This window comes from Petaurus breviceps, unplaced genomic scaffold (assembly GCF_028583685.1).
Source record: "Petaurus breviceps papuanus isolate PSGF00001 unplaced genomic scaffold, PetGlider_PUasm1.0 64, whole genome shotgun sequence".
NCBI lineage: Eukaryota > Metazoa > Chordata > Mammalia > Diprotodontia > Petauridae > Petaurus > Petaurus breviceps.
Window position 1 is genome coordinate 3,488,718 of NW_027186428.1, and position 25,240 is coordinate 3,513,957.

At 36.9% G+C, this 25,240-nt stretch overlaps 1 protein-coding gene across 1 annotated transcript in view; it reads left to right on the top strand.

Moving 5' to 3' along the window:
• Window positions 1-25,240, top strand: part of TDRD9 (tudor domain containing 9) — a 239,348-nt gene that overhangs the window by 208,469 nt on the left and 5,639 nt on the right. The window contains exons 27-35 of the mRNA XM_069103712.1: window positions 952-1,063; window positions 1,528-1,740; window positions 2,039-2,128; window positions 3,475-3,735; window positions 6,431-6,592; window positions 7,705-7,775; window positions 17,193-17,302; window positions 17,738-17,834; window positions 24,967-25,105. Coding sequence (XP_068959813.1) covers window positions 952-1,063; window positions 1,528-1,740; window positions 2,039-2,128; window positions 3,475-3,735; window positions 6,431-6,592; window positions 7,705-7,775; window positions 17,193-17,302; window positions 17,738-17,834; window positions 24,967-25,105 — 1,255 coding nt within the window. The remainder of the gene's footprint in view (window positions 1-951; window positions 1,064-1,527; window positions 1,741-2,038; window positions 2,129-3,474; window positions 3,736-6,430; window positions 6,593-7,704; window positions 7,776-17,192; window positions 17,303-17,737; window positions 17,835-24,966; window positions 25,106-25,240) is intronic.

Genomic DNA, 25,240 nt, shown 5'->3' on the forward strand with positions numbered 1-25,240 from the left:
CCAGGGAAACCTAGAAGTGGAAATGAGGCGGGAGAGTATTCCAGGTATAGGATAGGGTCTTATGTGAGGAACAGCTAGGAGGCTGGAATTGGTGGGAACACAGAATGGGAGGAGGGGCCTATGGTCTATCAGATACTTCCTTGATTATAACCTGTTCAACCACAACTTTAATATTTTTCAGTAAGTATTAAGTCTCTTATCGTATTCTAGGGCTTTTTAATGCATTGTATTTGGGATCATTGAATTTGAATTCCAAATTTGCTACCAAATTACTTTTAAAACTCTCAGCAAATTATTTAGCCTTTCTGAGCTTCAGTTTTCCTCTATGTAAAAGGAGGGGGGTTGGAATAGATGACCACCAGAGTCCATTCAAACTCTAGAATGGAGGTTCTTTATATCTAAGAAGCATAACAGTGGCCATTAATAATTAGCTCTAATTGTAGGACAGTCACCTGTTTAAGAGTATATTAAATCTTTGAAATCCAATTGTCTTACATTCAGACTGAAAGGCACAATCAGTACAAGTAGGTTTATTTATTAATTTCATAGGAGAAAGATTTCACTTGAGCAAGCTTAGATGTACCTGCTGTGGACCAGGCATGCTAACAGTTGAATTTCATATATCATATTTCTCTTTTAAATTCCTGCACATGGGTCTCTTGTTTTGATGCGTGAAAATACTTTCACTTAGCTCTATTTTGTAATGTTGCTCTGGAAGAATTTATTTAGATTTCTATGACTTATGCTGACTTTTTGACAAAGAAACTAAAATTTAAATAATATTTCAAATATCATGAATTTTAGAATTTAGCATTAATATGTGATGTTCAATTAAGATGGTATTAATTGCATTTCATAATTGTGTGTATAGACCATAATGATATATATGTATAAAGCATGTAAAGATGACTTGCGTAATGCTACATTAAAAAAAGTTATGTTTTCATTTAGAGTGAACGTGGACTTCCAGAAGCAGACAATTGATACTATGCAGATCTCATTAGATGCTCTAGAGCAGTCACAAGCAATTACAAGTCTGCTCTTAACTATTGAGGTCACTGAGGTATGAGGATTGTAATGAAGATGACTATGTAGTTTTTCTTTAAATTACATTAAATCAGCTATGTTGAAAACTGTATTTTTTATTAGGTGCTGTAGATTCTAATTAAATTTGTTAGTGATTGATATGTAATGTAGGGTAGCTCACTGTAATTTAGTATTATTTCAAAGGACAATGTTATTTTATTGTTATTTATTGATGTGAATACTTTCCCAAACATTCAGATAATAACCACTTCCCATTAGTGATTCTCTACTTATTTTTGAATTGTAAAATAATAAACTTGTCAGTGAAGTTGATAATTAGTTAAACTAGTATTGTACTGGCATTTTCATTTTTTATATCTGGGACTTTTAAAATACAGTTTTATTTAGGTTAAAGATATGTGAAATTTTGTGATTTAAAAACTTTTTGAACACTTGGTTTGGTATAGAAATCTCAAATTACTTTCTTTTCTTTTTTTTAAGGTTGTAGAAGTTGGTCATTTCTGGGGTTATAGAATTGATGAAAAAAACACAAATATTCTGAAAAAGCTAACAGTTGAAATAAACCAACTGAAATTGGTGTCTCTGCCAGTTCGTCCATATCCTGATTTAGTTTGTCTGGCACCATTTGCTAATTTGAATAAAGAAACCTACTTTAGAGCTCAAATCCTATATATTTCTGGAAATTCTGCTGAGGTATGTTGTTCACTAAATGAGACAAGATTTTGACATTGGGAAAAAGCTTTTGTAATAAATATAAGTGACAGAAATTAGTTGGAAAACAATGTTAGTGAAATTAGATAGATTGTTCTTGGTGGCTCCCTAAAGGAAGGTACTCAGTAGAGGGGTCTATGATTGCTCTAGATTATGTTTAGTCATTGAATCATCACAATTCAGTGTTGTTAAAGTGTATTCTGGTTTTGATCCTGAATTATAGTCTTTTAATGATTTTTATTTCTACCTACTCTTCTGTTTCTGATTCTTTATTGTCTAGGTCTTTTTTGTAGATTATGGTAATAGGTCTCATGTAAGCCTAGACCTTTTAATGGAAATCCCTTGTCATCTGCTAGAGCTTCCATTTCAGGTAAGATGAAAAGAAGAATGACTTCTTAACTTCCCTTTTTTCTCCACAGTTAAAAAAAATTATCTCAGATATGTTTTCACATACCATTTATATCAGTGAGGTAAGATTTGGAGATTGTCAAATACAGGAGTTTATTTTCTTTACAGCCTCTACTTTTCAGCTTAATTTTCATTTTTAAATGCAAGGCTGTGTTCTTTGACATTGTTCTTATACTATGATATCTTGGAATCAGCATTTAACTATGCTTTACAGAGAAATGCCAAACACTTTTATCCATTACTATACTAGCATACCCTACTACTAAAATCTACTTTATGGTAACTTAGGTACAGTACCTCTCAAGTCAAAGGATTTGAGTTCAGATCTTGACTATGTCATATATACTTTGGGCAAGTCATGTCACTTTTCTAAAGCTCAGTTTTGCTCTATATAAATGAGGAGATTGGACTGGATGGACCTCTAAGGTCCCTTGTAGCTCTGTGTGTGTGACCCAGTGATTCTTGAAGCTTTTATCTGCAGGGATAAGTATGGGATGGGTGTACTTGCTTTTTGTATGTCTATACCTGCAGAGCACAAGTCCTGGCAGGTTCTAACCAAGCTGGAAAGGCTTATGGAGTATAAGCCTAATGATGGATGTTTTATCTGTCATTCAAGGGCCTATACTTTGTTGATTAAGAAGAGGCTCATCATCAGAAGGTTGGCTATCAAATGATGGTTTGAAAGCAGGAAATATATTCAGGAAACTAAACCGCAGAAACTAAACATAATATATGTTGTTATACATATATACACACATATTTACTAAAGGCAGTACTCACACTTGATAAAATCTTGGATCTTTTAAAGTTAAAGAAACATAACCATACATGCTAATATAAATTCAAAACTGAAATGTGAAATCCTAGCTTATCTCAGCAGTTTCTTTTAGGCATATGTTTTTATGTAGATCTGTATAGTCAAGGAGTCAGATACACAAAAAAAGTCTCATATTTCTATATTTGAGGTGGTAACAGTTGAGGTAGTATATATCCTTTTTTTGGTCTTTTTGGAGTGGGCAAAGCAGGGCAGTTGAGGTTAAGTGACTTGCCCAAGTCACACAGCTAGTAAGTGTTAAGTGTCTGAGGCCACATTTCAGCTTGGGTCTTCCTGACCCCAGGGCCAGTGCTCTATTCACTGTGCCACCTAGCTGCCCAGGTAGTGTATATTCTTAACTCAGCCTTTTTAAGGCAGAGAAAGAATCTTGATTTTTCTTAGTATCCCCCTCTAGCACCAACACAGAGCTTCAATAAATGTTTGCTAAATAACTGAGTTTATAAAATGTTATTACCCATATATTTGTCTCATAGGCTCTGGAATTCAAGATTTGCAAGATGCGCCCTTCTGCAAAGTCTCTTATATGTGGAGAACACTGGAGTTATGGGGCCAGACAAAGGTTCACTGCATTAGTCAATGGCTGTGCTCTCATAGTGAAAGTTTATTCAGTGGTGCACAGTGTTCTACATGTAGACGTGTATCGTTACTCTGGAATTAAAGAAGTGGTGAACATTCGAGATGTGCTTATCAAAGAATGCTATGCTGAATTAGCAGAGGAGTCTTATGAATCTAAAGTAGGTATATTTTTATAAGGACTTTGTTTAGTACTATCTAGAGTGTGACAGCAAAGTAGGGTGGTAGGCAGAAGGCAAAAGGGACTGCATCTATAATTCGATTTAAATGAAAATGGAAATTTGAAGATTCAAAAATATTGAAACTTTCTGGGGAAAAAGGTGGGAGAGGAATCCAAGAAATATGATATTGGATGATTATAATTAAGAAAGATACAGTAGGTAAACTACATCTGTAGCATTCCCTTGATCATCCAGTCACTTGTCAAAAAAGAAAGTTAGATCAACGTGTACCCAAAACTTACCAAATGATGCTGACTCTTTGTGATCATCACTTCCTTTTCTTATTACTTACTGTCCTTTGAATGATATTTTCCAAAATTTTTCTAGGAATTAAAGTTAAGCTTACTGGCCTATAGTTTGTAAGCTCTGTTTACCTCCTCTTTTTTGAAAATCAGAAAACCTCTAGCCTTATCCAGTCCTATGTTTTTTCTCCTGTGTTTCTCTTGTGATCTTCCTTTTAAGTTTTTAATAATGTCTTTTGTTTTTACATCACCCTTATTTTTTAATATATTTCCCTTCCCCTAGCCATTGGGCCAACAAAAAATTTTTATTTTAAAGGGAGGGGAAGTTGGTATGGCAAAATTAACTGATACATCAGCTGTGTCTAATGGCATATACTGTGTTCCATACCCATAATAAACTTCCCCTCTGCAAAGAACAGAGAGAGCTGCATTTTATCATCTCTTCTCTTAGGTTATTATAATTATACAGCATTCAGTTTTTTTTGTTTTATGTTATTTACATTGTTTTCATACTGTATATTATTTTCCTTTCTGTGCCTCATTTTCCATATCTGCAAAATGAGAAGGTTGGATTCCATGTGTGGCTCTTAAAGTCCCTTCTAGCTCTGAATCTATGATCCTATAATTTAAATTCCTTCTTCACCTTCAAAGCTTTTTTCTTTGTATAGAAATAGAGATTTTTCCATTGGCCAAAGTGCTGCATCAAAACAAAGAGGTCTGTTGAAGGTGAATGAGAATAGTGACCATATCTAACCCAACATGAATGATCTGTCACAGAGGTCCTCCATCCTGTGAAGAAGGTATTTCTCTTCAACCCTCCCATACAGAGAGAAATGGACCCACTTGCCTAATTCCATTTTGCAATTTTGTCACATCATCATCCATATCCTCTCACCTCACTGTAGGAATTCCACAAGGTTCTGTCCTGCACACTCTTTTTACTTTTTATTTTGGTGAATGTATCAGTTTCCATTGTTTGATGATCTTGTCTATACTGATGGCTCTTAAATCTGTGTAAACACGCCTTGAGTTCTCTTGAGTTCTACTCCTATATCTCTGATTTCATTGTTTCCGCTCCAAGGGAGACCAAATTGCATTTTGTGCCTGTATAGTTCCTTAGCACTAGCAGAAATACAAACAAGTCATTGCAAAATTTTCCTTTCCTATTAGAGTTGCTGGAGGTATGATTCTTTCTTTCATTCTTGACAGTTGCCAAGAGAAATTGCTAACTACTTATTTGCCACTTTTTATTTAAATGGGTCTTGTGTCTTCTTAGTTGGTGATTCCAGCTTATGTGACTCTGAATGATAGTAGTTTATGTAACGGTGGGTCTGGCACTTCTCTAGACCCCTTTCTTTGCTTATAAAATGAGAGAGTAAAATGAATAGAGTATCTTACATATAGAATCCCTTCATGTTCCCAGGGTTCTGTGATCAGTAACATGAAGGAGTCAGGAAACCTGGATTGTAAATCCTTGTCCTGAGATTACAGATTGATCACTACACATATCCTTAAGGCATCTTCTAGTCCAAACCCTTCTTTTTACAGACGTGGAAACTGAGTCCCAGAGAAATGAAGTGATTCTTCCAGTGTAGTTAAAAGCCAGGAGTTGGAGTCAGGACACTCAAGATTGAATCCAGTTTTGACAGTGATTAGTCTTCATGACCTCTCTGTGCTCCTCAGTAGTGATGCTAATCTGCAGAATGTAGAGAATACTTGTAACTTTATAGTGGTATTATTACAAGCAAAGGGCTTTGCAAACTTTAAAAGTGCTATGTAAGTGTGAGTTTTTATTTTTCCTATTTACAAAATATAGAATACATTTTAATCCTCCCTGCTAATATTTAAAACTTTTAAAATGAATTAATGTGCCTGTGTCTCTAAACCATTTCTTAAATAGATATGAAGGGGAGGAAAGGCATCTCTGACTGTTGCAGCTGCTTTTTTGATCTTTACTTCTGTAGAAGCAGTCTAGCCAGTAATTATTAAAGCAATAAAACTTTAAAAGAGGCACATTTTACATAACACAGGGTAAAGTGTTTACCTTGATGCACCTGAGGGAGTGAGCATAGGAAAGGGAGCAAAGATAGCAGAAAATGACAGTCACCAATGAATAAGTATACAATTGAATCCCTCTGCAACTTAGCCAGCAAGAGAGGGTGGCCCTTGAGCACAGTGATTTGTGATCATATGAAGAATATGCTGCAAACACATTACCTCCATAAGGTTGTGTTGTCACCCCTCCTTAGGTTGTCGTAACTGTTCCTGCTTTAGTCTCACATGACTGGGCTACCGTAGAACAGGGCCTGAAGTTCTAATGGCAATAAAGGGATCAAAATAATTTCCTTTTGTATGTCAATTAAAAGATATGCTTTTTTTGTAATTCTGTTTAGCAAAACAATGAAATGCTGAAGGAATTCTTTTCCAAGTCAATGGAAAATGCTGCCAGTTCAACTATACCACCATCAACTCAGAGTAAAGAGGATGAAAAGTTTCTGATCCGAATATTGTTAGACAGCTTCTCTGCTAATAAACTTGGTACTCCAAATTGTAAGGTAATTTGATAAGTTGTCTTTTGAATATCCTAAAAAGAATTATTATCCCAAGCCTATAGCAATAAGTTGCTCCTTACTGCTTTGAAATTTCTAAATTCCATGGATATTTACTTAATTCCAGTTCCTTCTCTTCCCCCAAGCTAGAAGTAATGTTTACCTTCTCACATTTTCCCTAGAATACATTACATGTCTTCTCACCTCTATTTCTTTTTTGTATCCTATTTAATTGAATCGGTATTATTTCCATCTCTCTTAGATTGCAAGTTCTATGTGGATTGTGTTGTTTTTGTTTTTGTCTTCCCATACTGTCTAGCATAGTATATGTTTGTTGAATTAATTAATGTAAAGAACATCTTTTCAGAAAAAGTATGATTTGCTGGTCAGGCTTAATCAGTAATATTTTGTAAGTCAGTAAACTTTGTGGAATCATTCCAGGCAGCAAATGTTTGTTTCCTCCTTGGCGAAGGAGATCCTTAACCAATAGATTGAGATTTAGTAGTAAATGTCAGCTCCTAGAACTTGGAAAATTCTTACCTGGTTGTTGCTACTTTACGACTACTTTTCATTTCCTAAGATTTCCAACAAGGAGGAAAATGGACTCAGCAGTACTGCTTCTTTCTGTACTCAGGGGAATTTACTGTCAACTCTATGGTCTTAAGACATTGGCCTTGGGGATAGCTGTTCTATGTACTATTATTACACATTGCTGTGTTATTTCCACTAAAATGTAAAATTTACTGATTATCTAATATTTTTAATATATCTTACATTGAAGGCATTAGGTATATTTGCATTGAAGTAATCAATTACATCCCCTAAAAGGCCTATTTGGAAACATTTTTACTTAGTCTAGAAGAAGCATGTAATTTGTTAAAGGGCTAAAATGAAAATTCAGTGAATTGAGTCTTTTTTCTGCCAAATCATGCATTATTAGTTGTCTCCTATTATAATTTATGAGGGTCTTTTCTAGTTGGAAGTCCAAAATGTAATTTCTGGGAGTAGTCATTTTGAGAGACTGGATTGTAGTATTAGGGAGAGGGGAAGAATTATAATGAAAAGAATAATTTTGTTTATTGACATTCTATATATTTTTTTTATCATTGCATGTGAAGGTACTACTTCATGGTCCTTTTAATCCCTATGAACTCAAGTGTCACAGTATGACCCAAATATCTAAGTTCAGGTATGATAAAATTAAATCTTTTAAGTGACATTTTGTTCTGTTTTTTTTTGCTTCCTAATGTGCTTATTATTCCTTTATTTTTTAATTTGTAAATTTTGTTTAAACAGCATAAAATTCCATCTAATTCACAGTTACACTACCCACAATACACAGTGCTTGAAAACAGGTAAGCAAAATAGTTGGTTGTTGTCCTTCATTCTTGAAGAGGACCAAAATGACATCACTTATGCCAGGGTCAAGTTTTAATATGTCTGACTGTGGCTGATCAGACCAATACAAGCTCAGAATGTTCTACTGCAGGTCAGGCACAAATAGTCCATGTGAACATTTGGGATGGATTCTCCAAATTTGTGCATCTTGTGTTTCTTTTGAGCTGCTTCAGTTCTGCTGTGCTCTATGAGCACAGCACCTTCTCTGATGATGGCACACCATGCTGGGCAGTCCTGTGCCAATGTCTCCCGTGTCATGCACTCAATTCCCAAGTTCTTAAGAAAGACCTTGCCAGGGGTGGCTAGGTGGCACAGTGAGTAAAGCGCTGGCCCCGGAGTTAGGAAGACTCGAGTTCGGTTCTGGCCTCAGACACTTAACACCCACACAAAAACACTAGCTGTGTAACCTTGGGCAAGTTACTTAACCCCAATTGCCCTCCAAAAAGGCAAAAAAAAAAAAAAAAAAAAAAAAAGGACCTTGTCAGTGTCCTTGTATTGCTTCTTCTGGCCACTATGTGAATGCTTGGCCTGTGTGAGTTCTCTATAAAATAGTCTTGTTGGTAAGTGTACATTTTGCATTCAGCCAACATGGCCAGCCCATCAGAGTTGCTCCATATGATCATATAAAGAATACGCTGCAAACACATTACCCCTATGAGGTTGTTGACCATTCAGCCATTTCCTTATTGATATGCAATCCCTTTAGTGTTCTCTTTCTTTCTCTCTTTTTTGCTTTTTTGGAGGGGGAGGAAGGGCACTTGTGGTTAAATGACCTGCCCGAGGTCACATGGCTAGTAAGTCTGTCAAGTATCTGAGGCCAGATTTGACCTCTGGTCCTCCTGACTCCAGGGCCAGTGCTCTCTTCACTGCACCACCTAGCCACCCCAGGAGTTGTGCTCTCTGAAGCAGAGTTTGAATGGTTGGAAGTTTAGTTTGAGAAAGGACCTCAGTGTCTGGTACCTTATCCTGCCAGATAATCTTCAGAATCTTAAGACAATTCAAATGGAAATGATTCAGTTTCCTGGCATGACTCTGGGTATACTGTTCAGGTTTCACAGGCATACAACAGTGAGGTCAGCACAATGACTCTGTAGACCTTCAGTTTGGTAGTCAGTCTAATACCTCAAAATAGTACCAAAGAAGGATTGCCTTTGATGATACTTGGCAGCCTTACATTATAGTAGTTTTACTGTTTGTTAAAAAGAAGGCAGGGGGAGAGGGATCAGAAGAGTAGAGTTATGAATTTATCTAGTTTTTCTTTATTTTATTACAAATGTAACAAGCACCAAAGAAAACCCAAAACAAAAATTTCCATATATAGAATATAACTCGGTAAAAACGGTGTTACAGATGAAAATGAATTTTTCTCCTATTACTTAAGACATAATAAATTTCCACCCTTTATTTTGAAAATTCTTCTACATATCTATGCTTCCTTCTGAAATACCTTCTGTACTCCTACTATTTTAAAAAATGTTTCAGTGACTTTCCTCTTTTTTTAGGGGATTGAGGGCAGGAAGATGTTGCCTTCTCTACATCCTCTTTTCCCCCAACCTACATCCCTAATAAAAAATAGGGAAAAAAAAGCCTATCCTGTAATAAAAAAAACCTAGTCAAGTAAATCAAGTCCTCCATGGCCATACACAAAAATGTATGTCTCCTTCCACCCCTTGAGTCCTTCACTTCTTTTTCAGGAAGTGGGAAGCATGCTTCCTTTTGGATCCTCTCAAGACATCACTGCATTGATCAGAGTTCTTCAGTCTTTTAAAAGTTGTTTTTCTTTACATTGTTGTTCTAATATAAATTGTTCTTCTGATTCCTCTTTTTTCTCTAACAACAGTTCCTGTTTCCTAAGATTCTCTGAAATTTCTCTTATTATCTCTTGCAACTCAATAATATTCCATTATGTTCACATGTCACATATTGACCATTCAGCCATTTCCTTATTGATGTGCAATCCCTTTAGTGTCTACTTCTTTGCTTTTGTTTTTTCCCTTTACATTTCCTTTTGGGATTCAAGAAGTTTATTTTTCTTGTGACTATTCTCTTCCTAATATTATCTTCCTTTTTATCCCTTCCTTCTTTATCCCTATTATGTCTCCCATTAAATTGTGAGCTCCTTGAGGGGAGGAACTGTCTTTTGCCTCTTTGTATATTCCCAGCCCTCAACATAGTACCTAGCATATGGTAGGTGCTTAATAAATGTTTATTGACTAACCACAAGAAACTATTTGTGATTGCTTTCCATCCTCCTCTTGTCCAGTTCAGATAAGAATAAGATTTCATTGATGCTTTCTTCTTTTTTTTCTTCTTCCTTTCAACCCTAGCAAATTTCTTTTACCCTCTCTTTTCTTTCTCTTTTTAGAACTCTCAGAAAATAACTGATCCACTTTTAGATCCTGTTTTTCTTATTTAGCTTCTTCAGTACAATTTGAAGACATTAAGCTTCTAAGGGGCTGCTTATTTCTTTTCCCTTTATTAAAATGTTATTTAGCTGCTTTATCATCACCTAACCCATTCCAGTTTTCTCTAATTTAAATTTAATTTTCTAGGTTTCTCTTGAGTCTTGAGTTTGCATTTCAGAGTCCCTACTCAGCGCTAGTCTTTTCATCAAGAATGCTTGAAAGTTTTCTCGTCCTTTAAAAGTCCATGTTTACCTCCCTGTAGGATGATACTCTATTTTTTTTAAGGTAAATTATTCTTGGTTGTAAGCCTATGTCTTTTGCCCCTTGGAATATTGTATTCTAGAATCTTCCTTTCATATATAGGAAAAACTGCTGTGTCTTGTGTTGCTGACCTCCTTTGGTATGTGAATTTTTTTTTTTGTTTCTGGATGCTTTTTTTATTATTAACATAGAAGCTCTGGATTTTGGCTATGATATTTCCTGGGGGTTTTAAACTTGTGAGGTTTCTTTCATAAGGTGCTTAGTATATTCTATTTTTATTTTGCCCTCTGGTTTTAATAGATCTGTGAAGATTTTACTTATGATTTCTTGGATTGTAATATCCATGCCTTTTTTTGGCAGGGGTGGGTGTGGGTGGGTGTCTCAATGGTTTCAGGTAGTCTGATTCTTAAATGATTTCTTGAACTCTTTTCTAGTTCATTTCTTTTTGATAGTTGATGCCTTGCAAATGTAAGTATCTTGTCTTTTTCTATCTTTTAATTGTGTTTATTTCTTGCTTCCATGTAATCATTGATTTGTTTGATCAAATTAAATCTTTAAGGTATCCATGTCCTAGGTAAATTCTATCAGTTTCATTTCTAAGCCATTTCTTTCATTTATTCTCTTTCTGATTTTTTCCTCTAGAACACTGTTCTATACCCCCTTTTACCTATTCCCCTACCTTGCCCTCTAAAGATTCCTCCCTTGTCCTCTCTCCCCTCCCTATCCCCTTACTCTTTTATTTCTTCTCAATTTAGAAGACTTTTATACCCTTCTAAATATACACGTGTTGTTCCCTCTTAAACCCATTCCTGATGAAAGTAGGTTACCAGAACTACTAACTCTCCTCCCCTATTTAATTTTCTGTATGAATTGTTCCTCTTGCACCTCATTCATATAAAATAATTACTCTTTTTAGCTGGTCCTAAATGGTTTTGCTTTTTAAGTTCATGTCATACTCAGGTTTACCCCAATCTTTCTTATGAGCTACCCAATTATTCGTAAGAATCTTAGACATATGTTTTTCATTTTACATATATAAAAAGTAAAGATCTGTCCCTATTGAGTCTCCTGTAATCAGTCTTTGGTATGTACTTTATGTTTCTCTTGGCTCTTGTATGTCAAATCTTCTATTAAGTTCAAGTTTGGGTTTATTTTAACAAAGTCTTGAAAGTCTGACAAGTTTCACTGAGGATTATCCTTAACTTGGCTGGGTGTGGTATTTTTGAGAGCCCCAGTTCTTCTGCTCTTCAGTAAGTATGTGGTGTTCTAAGACCTGTGGTCCTTTAATGTCTCTGCTGCTGCATCTTATGTGATTCTAATTGTGGCACCATCGTATTTAAATTGTTTTATTCTTGTTGCTTTTAATATTTTATCCTTGAGCTGAGCGTTTCAGAATTTGACTATAATATTCCTATGAATATTACAGGATCTTATAGGATCTCTTTTAGGTGGTGATCTATGGATTTTTTCTATTTCTTTTTTCCCCTGTTCTAATATTTCAGGACAATTTTCTTTAATTATTTCTTGTGTTATTTTATCAAAAAAATTTTTTTTGATCATAGCTTTCACATAGTCTGATTATTTTTATGTTTTCTCTTTTTGTTCTCTAGATCTGTTGTTTTTCTTATAAGATGTTTTTCTTTCTCATATATTTTTTCATTATTCATGTTTAATTATTTCTACATCTCTTATAATTTCGCTAACTTCACCTTGCCCAACTCTAATTTTCAAGATGTCTTTTTCTTAAAATTGTGATCTCCTTTTCTAATTGGTTGACTTTCCTTTCATGAACTTTTTGTTTTTCTTGGATTGTTCTTTTTTTAAGATTGTGAATTTTTGGGGGGCAGGTGACCATATGACATTACTCTTTGGGATAAAAGGGGGTTTCTTTGCTTCAGTATCCTCCTCTGAAGGTGAACCCTTGTCTTCTCTATTCCCATAATAACTTTCTATGGTTGGTTTCTTTCTCCTTTTCCTGTACACTTTTTGTGGGAATAGCTTAATTATTGTAATCCCCTCTAGCCCTGGGGTTTGGGCATTTTGTGCCTCTTGCTCCAGATCTTCAGTTCTTCCCTCTAACCTGGAACCAAAGCCAAACCTCTGACCCCTGTAAGTGCCCACAGCCAGGGACTTTCCACCCCACTGCTTCTGCACTCACCATGCATGTGATAGTTCCTTCTCGTCCTTGCTACTCTTCCCAGCACAGCTGGGCCTTGTATTCTTTGTCAGTCAAGGTTACCTCTATCTTCTCCAAATCTCCCCCAGTTCAGAAGTCCAAATCCCCTCACTATCAAGGGGTAAAAAGTTCTGTGGCTGGGACTGAGGCAGCCTCCCAAACCTAGGGAGGTTGTTGTTGAAGTGGACCCTACCCTGGTGATGTTTAATCTTCATAGAGACTAAACCTCATCCTGGGACTTTTCTTCTTATCTTCTCAGATTGTTCCAGGAAGATCTCTGTTGTGCCCCTATTCTTATTTATCTTTACTTCATTCACCCTAATGTGCTAATTTGTCTCTCTTATGGGGGAAAATCTTGAAAACGTGGAGTTTTCTGACCTATTCCACCATCTTCCCAGAATTCTTATGGGTTTGGGTTTTTTTTTTTGCATTTGGGAGTTAATTTATGGCTAGTTGAATTTATTTTTCTCAATTAAGGATACTTCTGTTCTCTCTTTACTGTTCTGTTAATATGAGCAATTTACATTTTTGTAAATATTCATCCATTTCATTTAGGTTGTCATTTTGTTGGCAGGTTAATGGGTAAAAATAACCCCTAATAATTTCTTTTATTTCTTCTTCATTGCTTGTGAATTAGCTATTTCTTTTTTTATACTGCTAATTTGACTTTCTTCTTTTTAAAAATTAAGTTAACGAATGGTTTTATCTGTTTCATTTTATTTCTTCATTTCAAAAACAGACAGAAACCCAGCTGAGATATATTCCTTTACTGCTTTCCATTCAATAATCATGCTAGAAGTCTATCATGTCTAACTCTTCTAAATTTCTGTTTGGTATGGATCAGTGGAATAGATTAGTTACAGAAGACACAGTAGTAAATGATCATAGTAATCTGTGTTTGATAAACCCAAAGACCCCATCTTCTGGGACAAGAACTCACTGTTTGACAAAAACTGCTGAGAAAACTGGAAAACAGTATGGCAGAAACTTGGTATAGACCAACATATCTTCCACCATAATGGGTATATGATTTAGACAGAAAGCTCAATACCATAAGCAGATTAGGAGAGCTTAGTTTTATCTGTCAGATCTATGGAGAATAGAAGAATTTTTGACCAAGCAAGAGACAGAAAGAATATGAATAAAATGGATAATTTTGATTATATTAAATTTAAAAGGTTTTGTGCAAGCAAAACCAATGTAATCAAGGAAGGAGAAAACAGAAACCTGGGAAACAATTTTTATAGCAAGTGTCTCAGATAAAGGACTCATATCTCAAATATATAGAGAACTGAGTTAAATGTATAAGAACACAAGTCATTCCCCAATTGATAAATGGTCAAAGGATATGAATAGGCAGTTTTCAGATGAAGAAATCAAGGCTGTCTGTCATCATATGAAAAAAATCACTATTGGTTAGAGAAATGGAAATTAGATCAGATTGACTAATATGTCATAAAAGTAAAGTGATAAATGTTGTAGAAGATGTGGGAAATTGGGACTCTTAATTCATTGTTGGTGAAGTTGTGAACCAATTCAACCATTCTGGAGAGCAATTTCGAACTATGCCCAAAGGACAGTCAAACTGTGCATACCCTTTGATCCAACAATACCATTACTAGGTCTGTATCCCAAAGAGATCCTTAAACAAAAGGGAAAGGATCTCTATGTACAAAAATATTTATAGCAGCTCTTTTTGTGGTGACCAAGAACTGGTCATTGAGGGAATGCCCATGAATTGGGGAGTGGCTAATAAGTTGTGGTATAGGAATGTAATGGAATACTGTTGTGCTATAAGAAATGATGAACAAGTGAGTTTCAGAAAAACTGGAAAGACTTACAAGAACTGTTACAAAGTGAAGTGATCAGAACATAACAAACACTCCTAGGTTCTCCATCTAACTTGACTCCCTCTATAAACCTTCATAATGATTAGTCACATTTTGAGGACATATATGTATCATCTCATATAAGAATGTAAAAATTTAGTCTTATTTAGTTAACTTAAGATTTCTCATTTATATTTACTTTTTTATGCATCTTTTTCACTCTTGTTTTTTCATGTAATATTTTCTATTAAGCTCTCGTCTCTTTATCTGGATTGTTTTGAATTCCTCCACCCATTGAAGATTCATTTTTCCCCTTTAGGATTGTATTCATTTTTGCTGGGTAGATTATTCTTGGTTGTAAACCTAGATCTTTTGTCTTTTGTAATATCATTTCAGTCTCTTCGGTCCTTTTATTGTGGTGCCTCCTAAAGCTGTTATTATTCTGACCGGTGCTCTTGGGTCCTTGAGGTTGTTGTTTTTTCCTGGCTGATTACAGTACTTTTTCTTTGACCTAGAAGCTATGAATTTTGGTTATGGTGTTTCTGGAGGCTTTCTTTTCCCTTCCTCCCTCCCTTCTGACTTTCCATTCCCTCTTTCTTGCTTTCTTTTTTCTCTTCAGGAAGTGACCAGTAGATCCTTTTGTTTCCATTTAACCCTCTGATTTTAAGAGACTTGGCCAGTTTTATGATTATTTTTGATTTTATGATTTCGCAGAATATGATGTCTTGGTCATGTCTTTCAGGTAGCAATGGTTATTTTTTTCCTTCATTTTTATTTTTTTTATTCATTCATTTATTTAACACTCATTTAAAAAATTTTCAGTTCCAAATGCTGTCCTTTCTAGCTCCTCCCCTACCCACCGAGAAGGCAATGATATATCAGGTCATCTAGTGATTCTTAAATTATCTCTTCTTGATCTGTTTTCTAGGTCATTTGATTTCGATATGAGATAACCTTATTTTTTCCCCGTCTTTTGTCTCATTTTAATGTGGTTATTGTTGTAGCTAAGCTTTTGTAGAGCCCTTTCCAAATTTTAGGGGAGGTCCCCTTCCCGGATAAGGTTTTATACATCTTCTTCTAAGTTGTTTTTCTCTTTCCAAATCTTTCTTCCATAGCTCTTATTTCTTTGACTATTTTTCCTCTGGTGCGCTCATTTAGTTTTTAAAATAATTTTTAATTCTTTTTTTTAAAGCTTCTTTTCCAAGAATTATTATTTTGAGTTCTCAAAAGCTGTGTTTTTCTTCAAAGCTTTGCCTGTAGAAATTTTAGAGTTATTCTCTTTTTCTGGATTTGTGTTTTGATTATACTTGCTATCACAATAACTCTTTATGGTGAGATTCTTTTTTTTATTTGCTTATTCATCTAGTCTATTGACTTAGGATTTTTTGTTCTGTCCTGGGCTCAGCACACTTCTTCGAGGAGGGGTTGGAGTGGGGGGCATAGCAATATCTGCACTGATCTTTTGTCCTCTTGGGCCCTTTCGCTGCTTTCTTTGGAAATTTAGTGTTTAGTTATTCTGGGATCTCAGAGACAACTCAGGCTGAGGAGACCTGTAAGCTTTCCATGTTCCCAAAATGCTGTAATCTGAGTCACAGTCTGATCATTACTCTCCTGATCTGAGTTCCACAAATTTCTGACTCAGATTTAGGTCTGAGCAACTTTCCCGTAGGCTTGGCGCTTGGAAGTCCTAATAAACTGCTGCTAGACTCATTAACTCTTAGCTAACTGGGAAACTTTGTGGGTTCGGAATAATAGAACTTCTGGCTTCCCTTTGATCTAGGATTTTGGCTCTGGCTACACCATTACAGTCTTCAGACTGATAAGGGAGGCTGGAACTAATTAAGACCCTGTTCCAATAGATACAATTTCATTAATTCATCTTTATTGTAATTCAGTAATTATTATGCTCAGGGCAAGAAGTGTCCAAACTGATGAGAGGCTCCACATTCAGTCTTTGGACATGTCTCCATACTAGTCATTTTGGGGTCCTAATTTATAAAATTCTTGAACATTTAAATATTCTTTGAATATTTCACAGCCAGGGTTGATTAGTTTTAGGTAACATTCAGTTAACAGTTTGCTTCATTACATAGAATAATCACTTAATCTTTCACTTGCCCTTAGAGAATTGTGTTTCCAAAACTATTCAGTCCCATAGGATCACTCCCCTCAAGGGCTATTTTTTCCAGCTGGTCAGTACTGCCAAACTTTCATTAAGTGAAGCAATCAGAAACACTTCTTATTTCTAATCATTGAGCTTATCCAGTTGGGCTAGTTTATTCAAAGGCCTCATGCCCTAGTGTGGTCACCTTTCTGGTTACTTTATTGTAGGGGTCCTTCATAGGCTGATTCTGTGTCCAGTTGGATACAAATAATAGCTAATGAATAGTGATTAATTTAGTTGCATTATGAGTTCTCAAACACTGCATTTTGTCATCTACATATGTTTTCAAGATGTTTCATGTTAATATTTCTCTGATATATGATCTGTGAGCTCAGTGAAATTTATCAGTAGTATTATTCATTATTTATTTTAGATGTGTATGGGTTGAAAAAGAGAGTATAAACTCTGTTATTATCAGTGATGCCCCTGAAGACCTCCACCAGCGGATGTTGGTTGCTGCTTCTCTTTCAGTAAATGCAACTGGTAATTAAGACATTTCTGTCTACCCTTTTTATATCTTGTATTTCTTTATATGCTTATCATTAGCTACTGAACATAATTATTCTATGAACAGTGAACAAGCAACATCCTTGCTGAATGATTTTTTTTTTTTGCTTTTTGGAGGGGGGAAGGTAGGGCAATGGGGGTTGTGACTTGCCCAAGATCAGACAGCTATATTTTTTTGTGTTAAGTGTCTGAGGCTGGATTTGAACTTAGGTCCTCCAGACTCCAGGACCAGTGCTCTATTCACTGCACCACCTAGCTGCCCCTGAATGATCTTTTTTCAAGTTTTGTTCAGTGTGAGATAAGAGCATATAGCAAAACTAGTTTAGTTCTCTCCACTGCTTTTCTTCTCATACAAGAATACTGCTAATTTCATCTATTTCTTCTAACTCTGTTGTTATTTTGCTGTTGTAGGATCTGCTATGCTTCTGAGAGAAACCTCTCTGATGCCTCATATTCCAGGACTACCAGCATTACTTAGTATGTTGTTCGCCCCAGTTATGGAACTGAGGTATGGATGCATAAGAAATAATTGTTGTCTTATATAATTTTTTTCTGAATGTAACCCATGGCCTAGAACCATCATTCTTGGATTACATGTACCAGTTTTCATTTGTGGGATGTAAAGTGTGTATAACTCATTCATTCTCTCTCCTTCTCCCTCCCTCCCCCCACCCCCCACTTCCCTAGCATTACTAGAATTTGGCTTGTGTTTCTATGTTCCCTTTGCTTCCATAATAAGCCCTTAGGCAGACTAAATATTGTGTGTGAGACTGGTTAATTTAAACTTTGATAAAAATGCAAAAAGACTTAACAGCTGAGTACAAAGCAGCTCCCCTTCTTTTTTCTGTATAGCCTAGACTTACTCTGCTTCCTTCTAGAGGCCAAGCCTCTGGGTTGTTTGTGAATTTGAGTATGTATTGGAACAAAGGCTTCATCTGTGGTCATGGTGTAGAAGAGGGCTGTGGTGGTTCATACTCTATTTAAGAAGTTCATATTTTGTTGAGAAAACACAAGAGGATGAAATGGAGCATAATGTCTACAAGAAATACATGTTTTTAATTTGGCTCAGAAAGTCTAGTAATTAGAAAGGAGAATTGGACGTATGGTAAGGGGATTTGAAGATTTTCCCTGCCCCTTAATGGGCCTCACTTGGAGCCTAATAAGAGAAGCTTGCTTAGGGGAGGCTTGTTTTTCAGGAAGACCCTTTGTTACTTTGTAATTAGGTAGTGAGTCCCTAAGGTTGTGATGTCCTAGAGAAAGCTATGCTAGGGTGCTTGCTGCTACAAATGGCTTAGTCTGATAGGATCTACAAGCTAAAAGGAAAGTATGGGGCTGGGATAATTGTTTGTTTCCCAGTTGTGGTAGCTATGATTCTGTGGAGCCATGGAACAGAGAACTGCCATCGTGCTGACTTTTGTGAGGTGAGAATGGATCAGAGAATTGCCTGCATCAGGACCATGGCAGAAGCCAGGAGCAACTGCCTCCAGTGGGAGATGGAGGAACCTAGGAGTTCAGAATCCAGCCCCAGGGCAAGATAAGACCGGTGCAGCCAGGGAGAAGTGCTGAACATGCTGGGAGCCAGGGAGAGGGTGGAGTAGTCTGTGGTGGGTAGGGGGAAGTGCTGTGGACCCCCAAGGACCCCACCCTGTTGGCTTTGTTGCCCAGCTGCCCCTCAGGCTGGAGCAGCGTTAAGACTGGGACTTGGCTCATTGGAGCTTGCACCTGCCTGGAGGAAGCCTGTAAGGGCAGTGTGGGGAGAAGGACACACCCCCAAGAGAACTTTATCTGGACATTTTTGTTTTGGATTGAGTCGATTATAACAGTATGTGCTTTGTGTTTAAGGCAGTGTGGCCACCCTGGTGATGAGTTGTTATGTTATGTATCTTGTACATGTGATGTGTTTATTTTGTGTGGATTATGTTGTACTTAAGAGATATTAATGCCAATTCAGATATAAATTGCTTATGTAATGGGCATGAAAGATCTGTCTGTAATGGTAAGGGGATTTGAAGATCTTCCCTGCCCCTTAATAGGCCTAGAGAATTTGAAAATCTTCCCTGCCCTTTAATGGGCTTCACTTGGAGCTCAACAAGAGAAGTTGGCTTAGGGGAGGCTTGTTTTTCAACAAGACACATACCTTTTGTAATTAAGCAGTGGGTCATGAAGATTGTAATGTTCTCTGACCCTGGAGAAGGCTATATATACTTTGGGGCTCACTTATGGGAAGAGTTGTGTGATTTGACCAAATGAGACTCTGGGCAGCCATTGAGGCTCCCAGCTTTGAAAACCCAGATGTTGGTGCTTCCCTTTCTGGTAACTAACACTGTGTATATGTAATGGTCAGACAGCTAGAAGCCCTATCTGTTGGTCTGTTGAATTGTGTTATTTTCTCTGTCTGTAATCTTTGTCTGCTTGTAATTTCTGTTTGTATTTTCTGTAGTTCAGAGTGCTGACTTTTTTCCTTGACCTAAGTGAATGATATCTATGTTTGATTAAAGTAAGATTGTTAGCCCCCTTTGAGTTGCTTTCCTTTAGAAAAGCAGATCAAAGAACCTGTGCTAGCTGCCATCCTGGGTATGCTAGGGTGCTTGCCGTTACAGTGTCATAGAATCACATATGAGGTAGATACATCTGCTTTAGGACCTCTTTAACAGGTGATTATCAAGTCCTGAATACACACAGTATTACTGATGACGGATGACAATAGGTTTAGCAGGAACTCTGGTCTTGATCTAAGACCAGAAAGCCTGCGATTCAGTCTGGAAAGAATTCAGCCCAAGCCAACTTGGAGTCAGAGTTGTAAAAGTTTATTGTACGAGTTACAGCGGGCAAGGGTTCTTAGGGGACCTGCAGCTTTATTGTTAGGCTGTACAGCGGGCAAGAGTCCTTTAGGGGACCTGAAACCTTAACGGGGTAGAATTAAGGTTTTTATAGAATAATCCATAGTAGAACCCATGCCAGTTATGCTAACTAGGTGATTAAGGGTGGGATTAGGGAGGAGTTAAGGTGGGGCTAGTGTTTAAAGGAACATGCATTTTTAATATAACTTCGAAGGTATATGGGTGTATTGCCCATGATTCACTGGAAAATAGCCCAAGGCGGGGGCTACCTGGAGGTGTGGTTTTAGGCTTGAAACGTCACTAAGTCAGCTAGTTGTCAAGGGCTGACTGAGAAGTGCCCAGTCTGCCACCTATCAGTGTTATATGTTTGACAAGATTGATGTCTGGGAACCAAGGCTAATGGAGACTCAGATAATTACTAAGGTGTTAACCTAGAGATAGGGTATTGAAGGATTCATGGGGGCAGCGGGCCGTTATACAAGGGGGAGATGATAGTTGCCTAAGCTGGAATGTTTATAGATACTTTTGAGAAGGATTCATAGGAATAGCTTGTTATTGTTCCAAGCTGAGATAAACAGTTCACGAGTTGTTGCTGGGCAGAGTTAATGCTCTGAAGCTGGGGGCGGGGGAAGGGGGAGTATGATTTTACAAATTGGTTTTACAGATCGATGTTACAAATATAGATCCCAAGCACCCCATCGTTACTACTTCACAAAGTGGTCCATTATTTAAATGAAAGTTCATTTCTGAATTTATAAAGAAGCTATTGTAACAGTCGTGTAAATGAGAAGATCTTTCCCATCCATTAATAAACCCATGTGACCGGCTTAAGTCACATGGAAATCTAAGACCTGAGTTTGAGTCAAGTAAAGCCTGTGGTGGGAGGAACTTCCTGAATGGGTGGATCAGGAAGGGTGGAGGACAGCTTAGAGGAAATTGATCAGATCAGTTAGAGCTGAAGGAGAGAAAAGAAGAAAGGAGCTAGCTGTGAATGTTCATTTGTGGGAAAGCTTGGGGATGGCAGTACCCCCTTGCATTATTATTGTGTATAGATTTCTTTGTTGCTATGATGGATTTGGCTTTCTGGTGCTGGGATTTGGCTTTTGGGTGTTTGAATAAATGTTTTGATTCTGTCTTCCTTATAGAGAATCTGTTATATTTTGTGATTCAGAATTACGCTGGCATATTTATAGCCACCATGTATCATGTTGGCATTACAGCCAAACAGAAATAGGTAAAAGCCTATTTCTAGTAGTAATTCTGGACGCTAAATTGAGGCTTGCCTACTCTTCTCTCCCTAAGTACTCTTTATAAAGGAGTTAATTATGCATAATGTAAACAGAGTATTGGATGGGCAGATAGTTGGTGTTGTCAGGGAGAGATGAGAAGGAATTACTTTAGGATAACTAGTATGTTCTCCCCAAGTTATCTCCTTCTTTTCAAATGCTCCATATTCTTTCAACCAGTCTTCTTCACATGTTAGAACTTGAGAAACTTACACCGTCCTGGTTGCCGTCCTCTGTTCTCCTCTGAATGTCCATTCTAAAATGTGGTGCCCAAAACGGAGTACAATACTCCAGATGTAGTATGACCAGGGCAGAGTACTGCAGAACTATGTAATGGGAATGGGAATCTAAAGATCTTCCCTACCCCTTGGCCCCTTGATAGGCTTAAGTGAATCTGAGAACCTTCCCTGATTTGAAAATAAACTCTGTCTCCAGTAGGCTGAATGTGGTCACATGGAGCCTGTGATAGGAGAATTGTTTTTCAGGAACGTCCATACCTTGTTACTTTGTGATTGGGCAGTGGGTCAAGAGGGTTGTGACATTTCTCTGACCCAGGAAAAGGCTGATATGAGCTTTTGCTTTGGGGCTCACTTTGGGAAGTGTTGTGTGATTTGACCAGATGAGACTCTAGGCAGCCTTTGAGCCCCCTGGCTTTGAAAACCCAGATGTTGATGCTTCCCTCTCTAGTAACTAACTAGGTTATGGATATAATAGACCGATGGAAGCCTGTCTGCTGATCTGTTTCTCTATCTGTATTTTTTTTGTCTTCTTGTAACTTCTGTTTGTAATTTCTGAAGTTCAGTTTGCTGACTTTTCCCCCTGAACTAAGTAAATGGTTTATGTTTGATCAAAGTAAGATTGTTAACCCATTTTGAGTTGCTTTCCTTTAGAAAAGCAGGTCTAAGAACCTGTGCTAGCAGCCATCCTGAGTGTGCTAGTGTGCTTACTGCTACAAACTATCACTTCCCTAGAATGCCTCTTTTAATGGCAGCCTAATATTATGTAAACTTTCCTGGCTGCCATAAAACACTGTTTACTAATGTTGAACTTAAAAAAAAAAAAAAAAAACAACAGCAACAGTATTTTCCAGTTGGACTGCTACCGTGTTTCCCCGATAATAAGACCTATCCCGAAAATAAGCCCTCCCCTTACCATGTAAGATTCCTCTAAAATAAGCTCTTCCCCGAAAATAAGCCCTATTGAGATTGCTACTGTAGTAAAGGTGATCCCCTGTGCTACACGCTACATTATGGTACCCTCTGTATGCACCATCCCCCCTCCCCCGGGTGAAACGCACGCCGCGCTCCCGCTCCCGAGCTGCATCCAATCAGAGCTGCAGCAGTGAGCGCATCATCCTGTTCTTCCCCAGTGATTTGCTTGCTGGCGCCATTGAGAGCAGTGCCGAGGAGGAGAGCTGAGGCAGGACAACGTAAGCCTTCCCCTGAAAATAAGCCCTCTGGTGTTTTTCTTTCCAAAAAAATAATAATAAGACAGTGTCTTATTATCGGGGAAACACGGTATGTCTAGCTATACTTCTCCCATCTTGTATCTGTAAAGTTAATTTTTTGAGCCAGTTTTCATCTTACTACGTTTTTACCTGTTGTTCTGGCCTATCTTTTTTAATTCTGAAGTTCTCATTTTAGTATGTTAACTACCAGCTTCATACCTTTATCCAGGTCACTGATAAAAATATTAAACTGTATAAGGTGAAACACAGATCCCTGTAGATACAATACTAGAGTTTACCTTCAGAGTTGCCATTGAATCATTAATAACTACTCTAAGGGTCCAGCCATTCAACCAATCTGAATCTCCCTGAGAGAACTGTCACCTACCTCACATTTCTCCATCTTTTCCAAGAATTACATGAATGTCTTTATCGTTTTTTTTTTTTTGGCTAAAATTTAGATAGATTTTATATAGATATATAGCATTCCTTTAATCTTTCAGTATGGCAAAGTTTCATAAAAAGAGATATGATCTGCTCTATGTTAACTAACATTCAAGCCTTTAATAATTAATAAATTAGATTTTATTTGCTCTTTCTTGTGACTTTATTATTGCTCTTTGTTTATTGCTATTTGCTTATTCTCCCATTTTTTAAGCCTGAGTAAGTACCATAGATATTAGAACAGAAAGGAGCCTTAGAGGTCAGCTAGTCCAACTCCCTCATTTTATAGGTGGTGACTGAGACCAAGAGAGATGAAATCAATTTTCAAAGATTTACATATAGTAATTAGCAGAGTTGGAATCTAAGCCCAGGTCTGCTGACTCCAAATCCAGGATTCTTTTCATTTTAGTACCATAAATACATTACTAAATCTTATTTATTATACCTTTGTATCATCTGGCAACCACTTGTCTTCTCTCTGTTTTTTCTCTTACTCTTAATATAAGACTTTATTAATCAGTTGATATAGGCTGTGAAAGTAGTCTCCTAGCAAGTTATCCAACCTCCACTCTTACCTGCTGTGTTTTAGTCTTTTTAGCACTGGTGGACTTACCTTTCTCATGAATAGATGTAATCATTTCACTCCTTCTCAAGACCTTTCTGTATCTTCATATTATCTAGCAAGTAAAGTTTAAGCTCTGTAGGCTGGTAAGCAAAGCACCTCACATTGTAACACCACCTGACTTTTAGAGATAAATCTCATATGTGGATGTGTTCTACATTGCATTCAAACTATACTTTCCTTTCCCCATATTTTCACATCCCCATATTTTCACCTCCATTCCCTTGTTCATAGTACACCCTTTATTTAGAATGGCATTTTTATGTTTGTGTATATGTTAACTTCTCTTACTATATTGTACTTTGAGGTGGTCAGTGACTGATGTTTATATAAATTTTATATCTGGCATTTGGCAGAGATTGTACAACACAGGGGGCTTAACAAATGTTTGTTGAATTTAATTCAGTTAAATTGAATTCCCAAAGACAGTAATTAAAGCTTTATTTAAATGAAACTCAAAGGATAAATGACTGCTTATGTGTATGGCCAAGTTCTTGACATGAAGTGATGGATAGATTATTACAAATACTATCATATGGGGTGGCCAGGTGGCTCATTGAGTAAGAGCACCAGTTCCAGGGTCGGGATGACCTGGATCAAATCCGGGCTCAGATACTCAGCACCACACCTAGAAATAACTGGCCGTGTAACCTTGAGCAAGTTACTTAACCCCGATTGCTTTAAAAAAAAAACAACAAATACTATCATAATGCATAAAATTCAAAATTTGGGAACTTGCAGGTTTTAAATCTTCTAGGTCAGTCATTTTGCAGCTTTCTCATAATGCTCTATTTTATTATTAGTGATTTTTCTAAGTTTATATTTTTATGTGCTGTAAGTTTAAATTTCTGCACTGGAATTTTATTAAAGTGGTGGTTTATTGCTGTTCATAAGAAGTTCAAATAGAATTGTGTGCAGTACTTTAGAATAAAAATAGCACTTTATTTTTGCAGTTTCTTGTCTGATGGTACTTAGTATTAAATTTTCCCTATATTCTTTAGGGTTGATCAGAGTGGAAAATGTTACACTGGTGCCCTTTGTGGTTTGGGGTGGAATCCAGCTACTGGCACACCAATATTGCCAGAGCATGATATTGAGTTGGCATTTGATGTCCAGTTAAATGTGGAAGACATTGTTGAGGTAAGATCGTAGAATCTGTAGATAGAAGGGACTTTGGAGAGAATAAGATCATAGGCTTTCTTTTACATATGAAGAAACTGAGACCCAATCAACAACAAGCATTTAGAATGCACCTGTGTGTGTGTCAGGCATTGG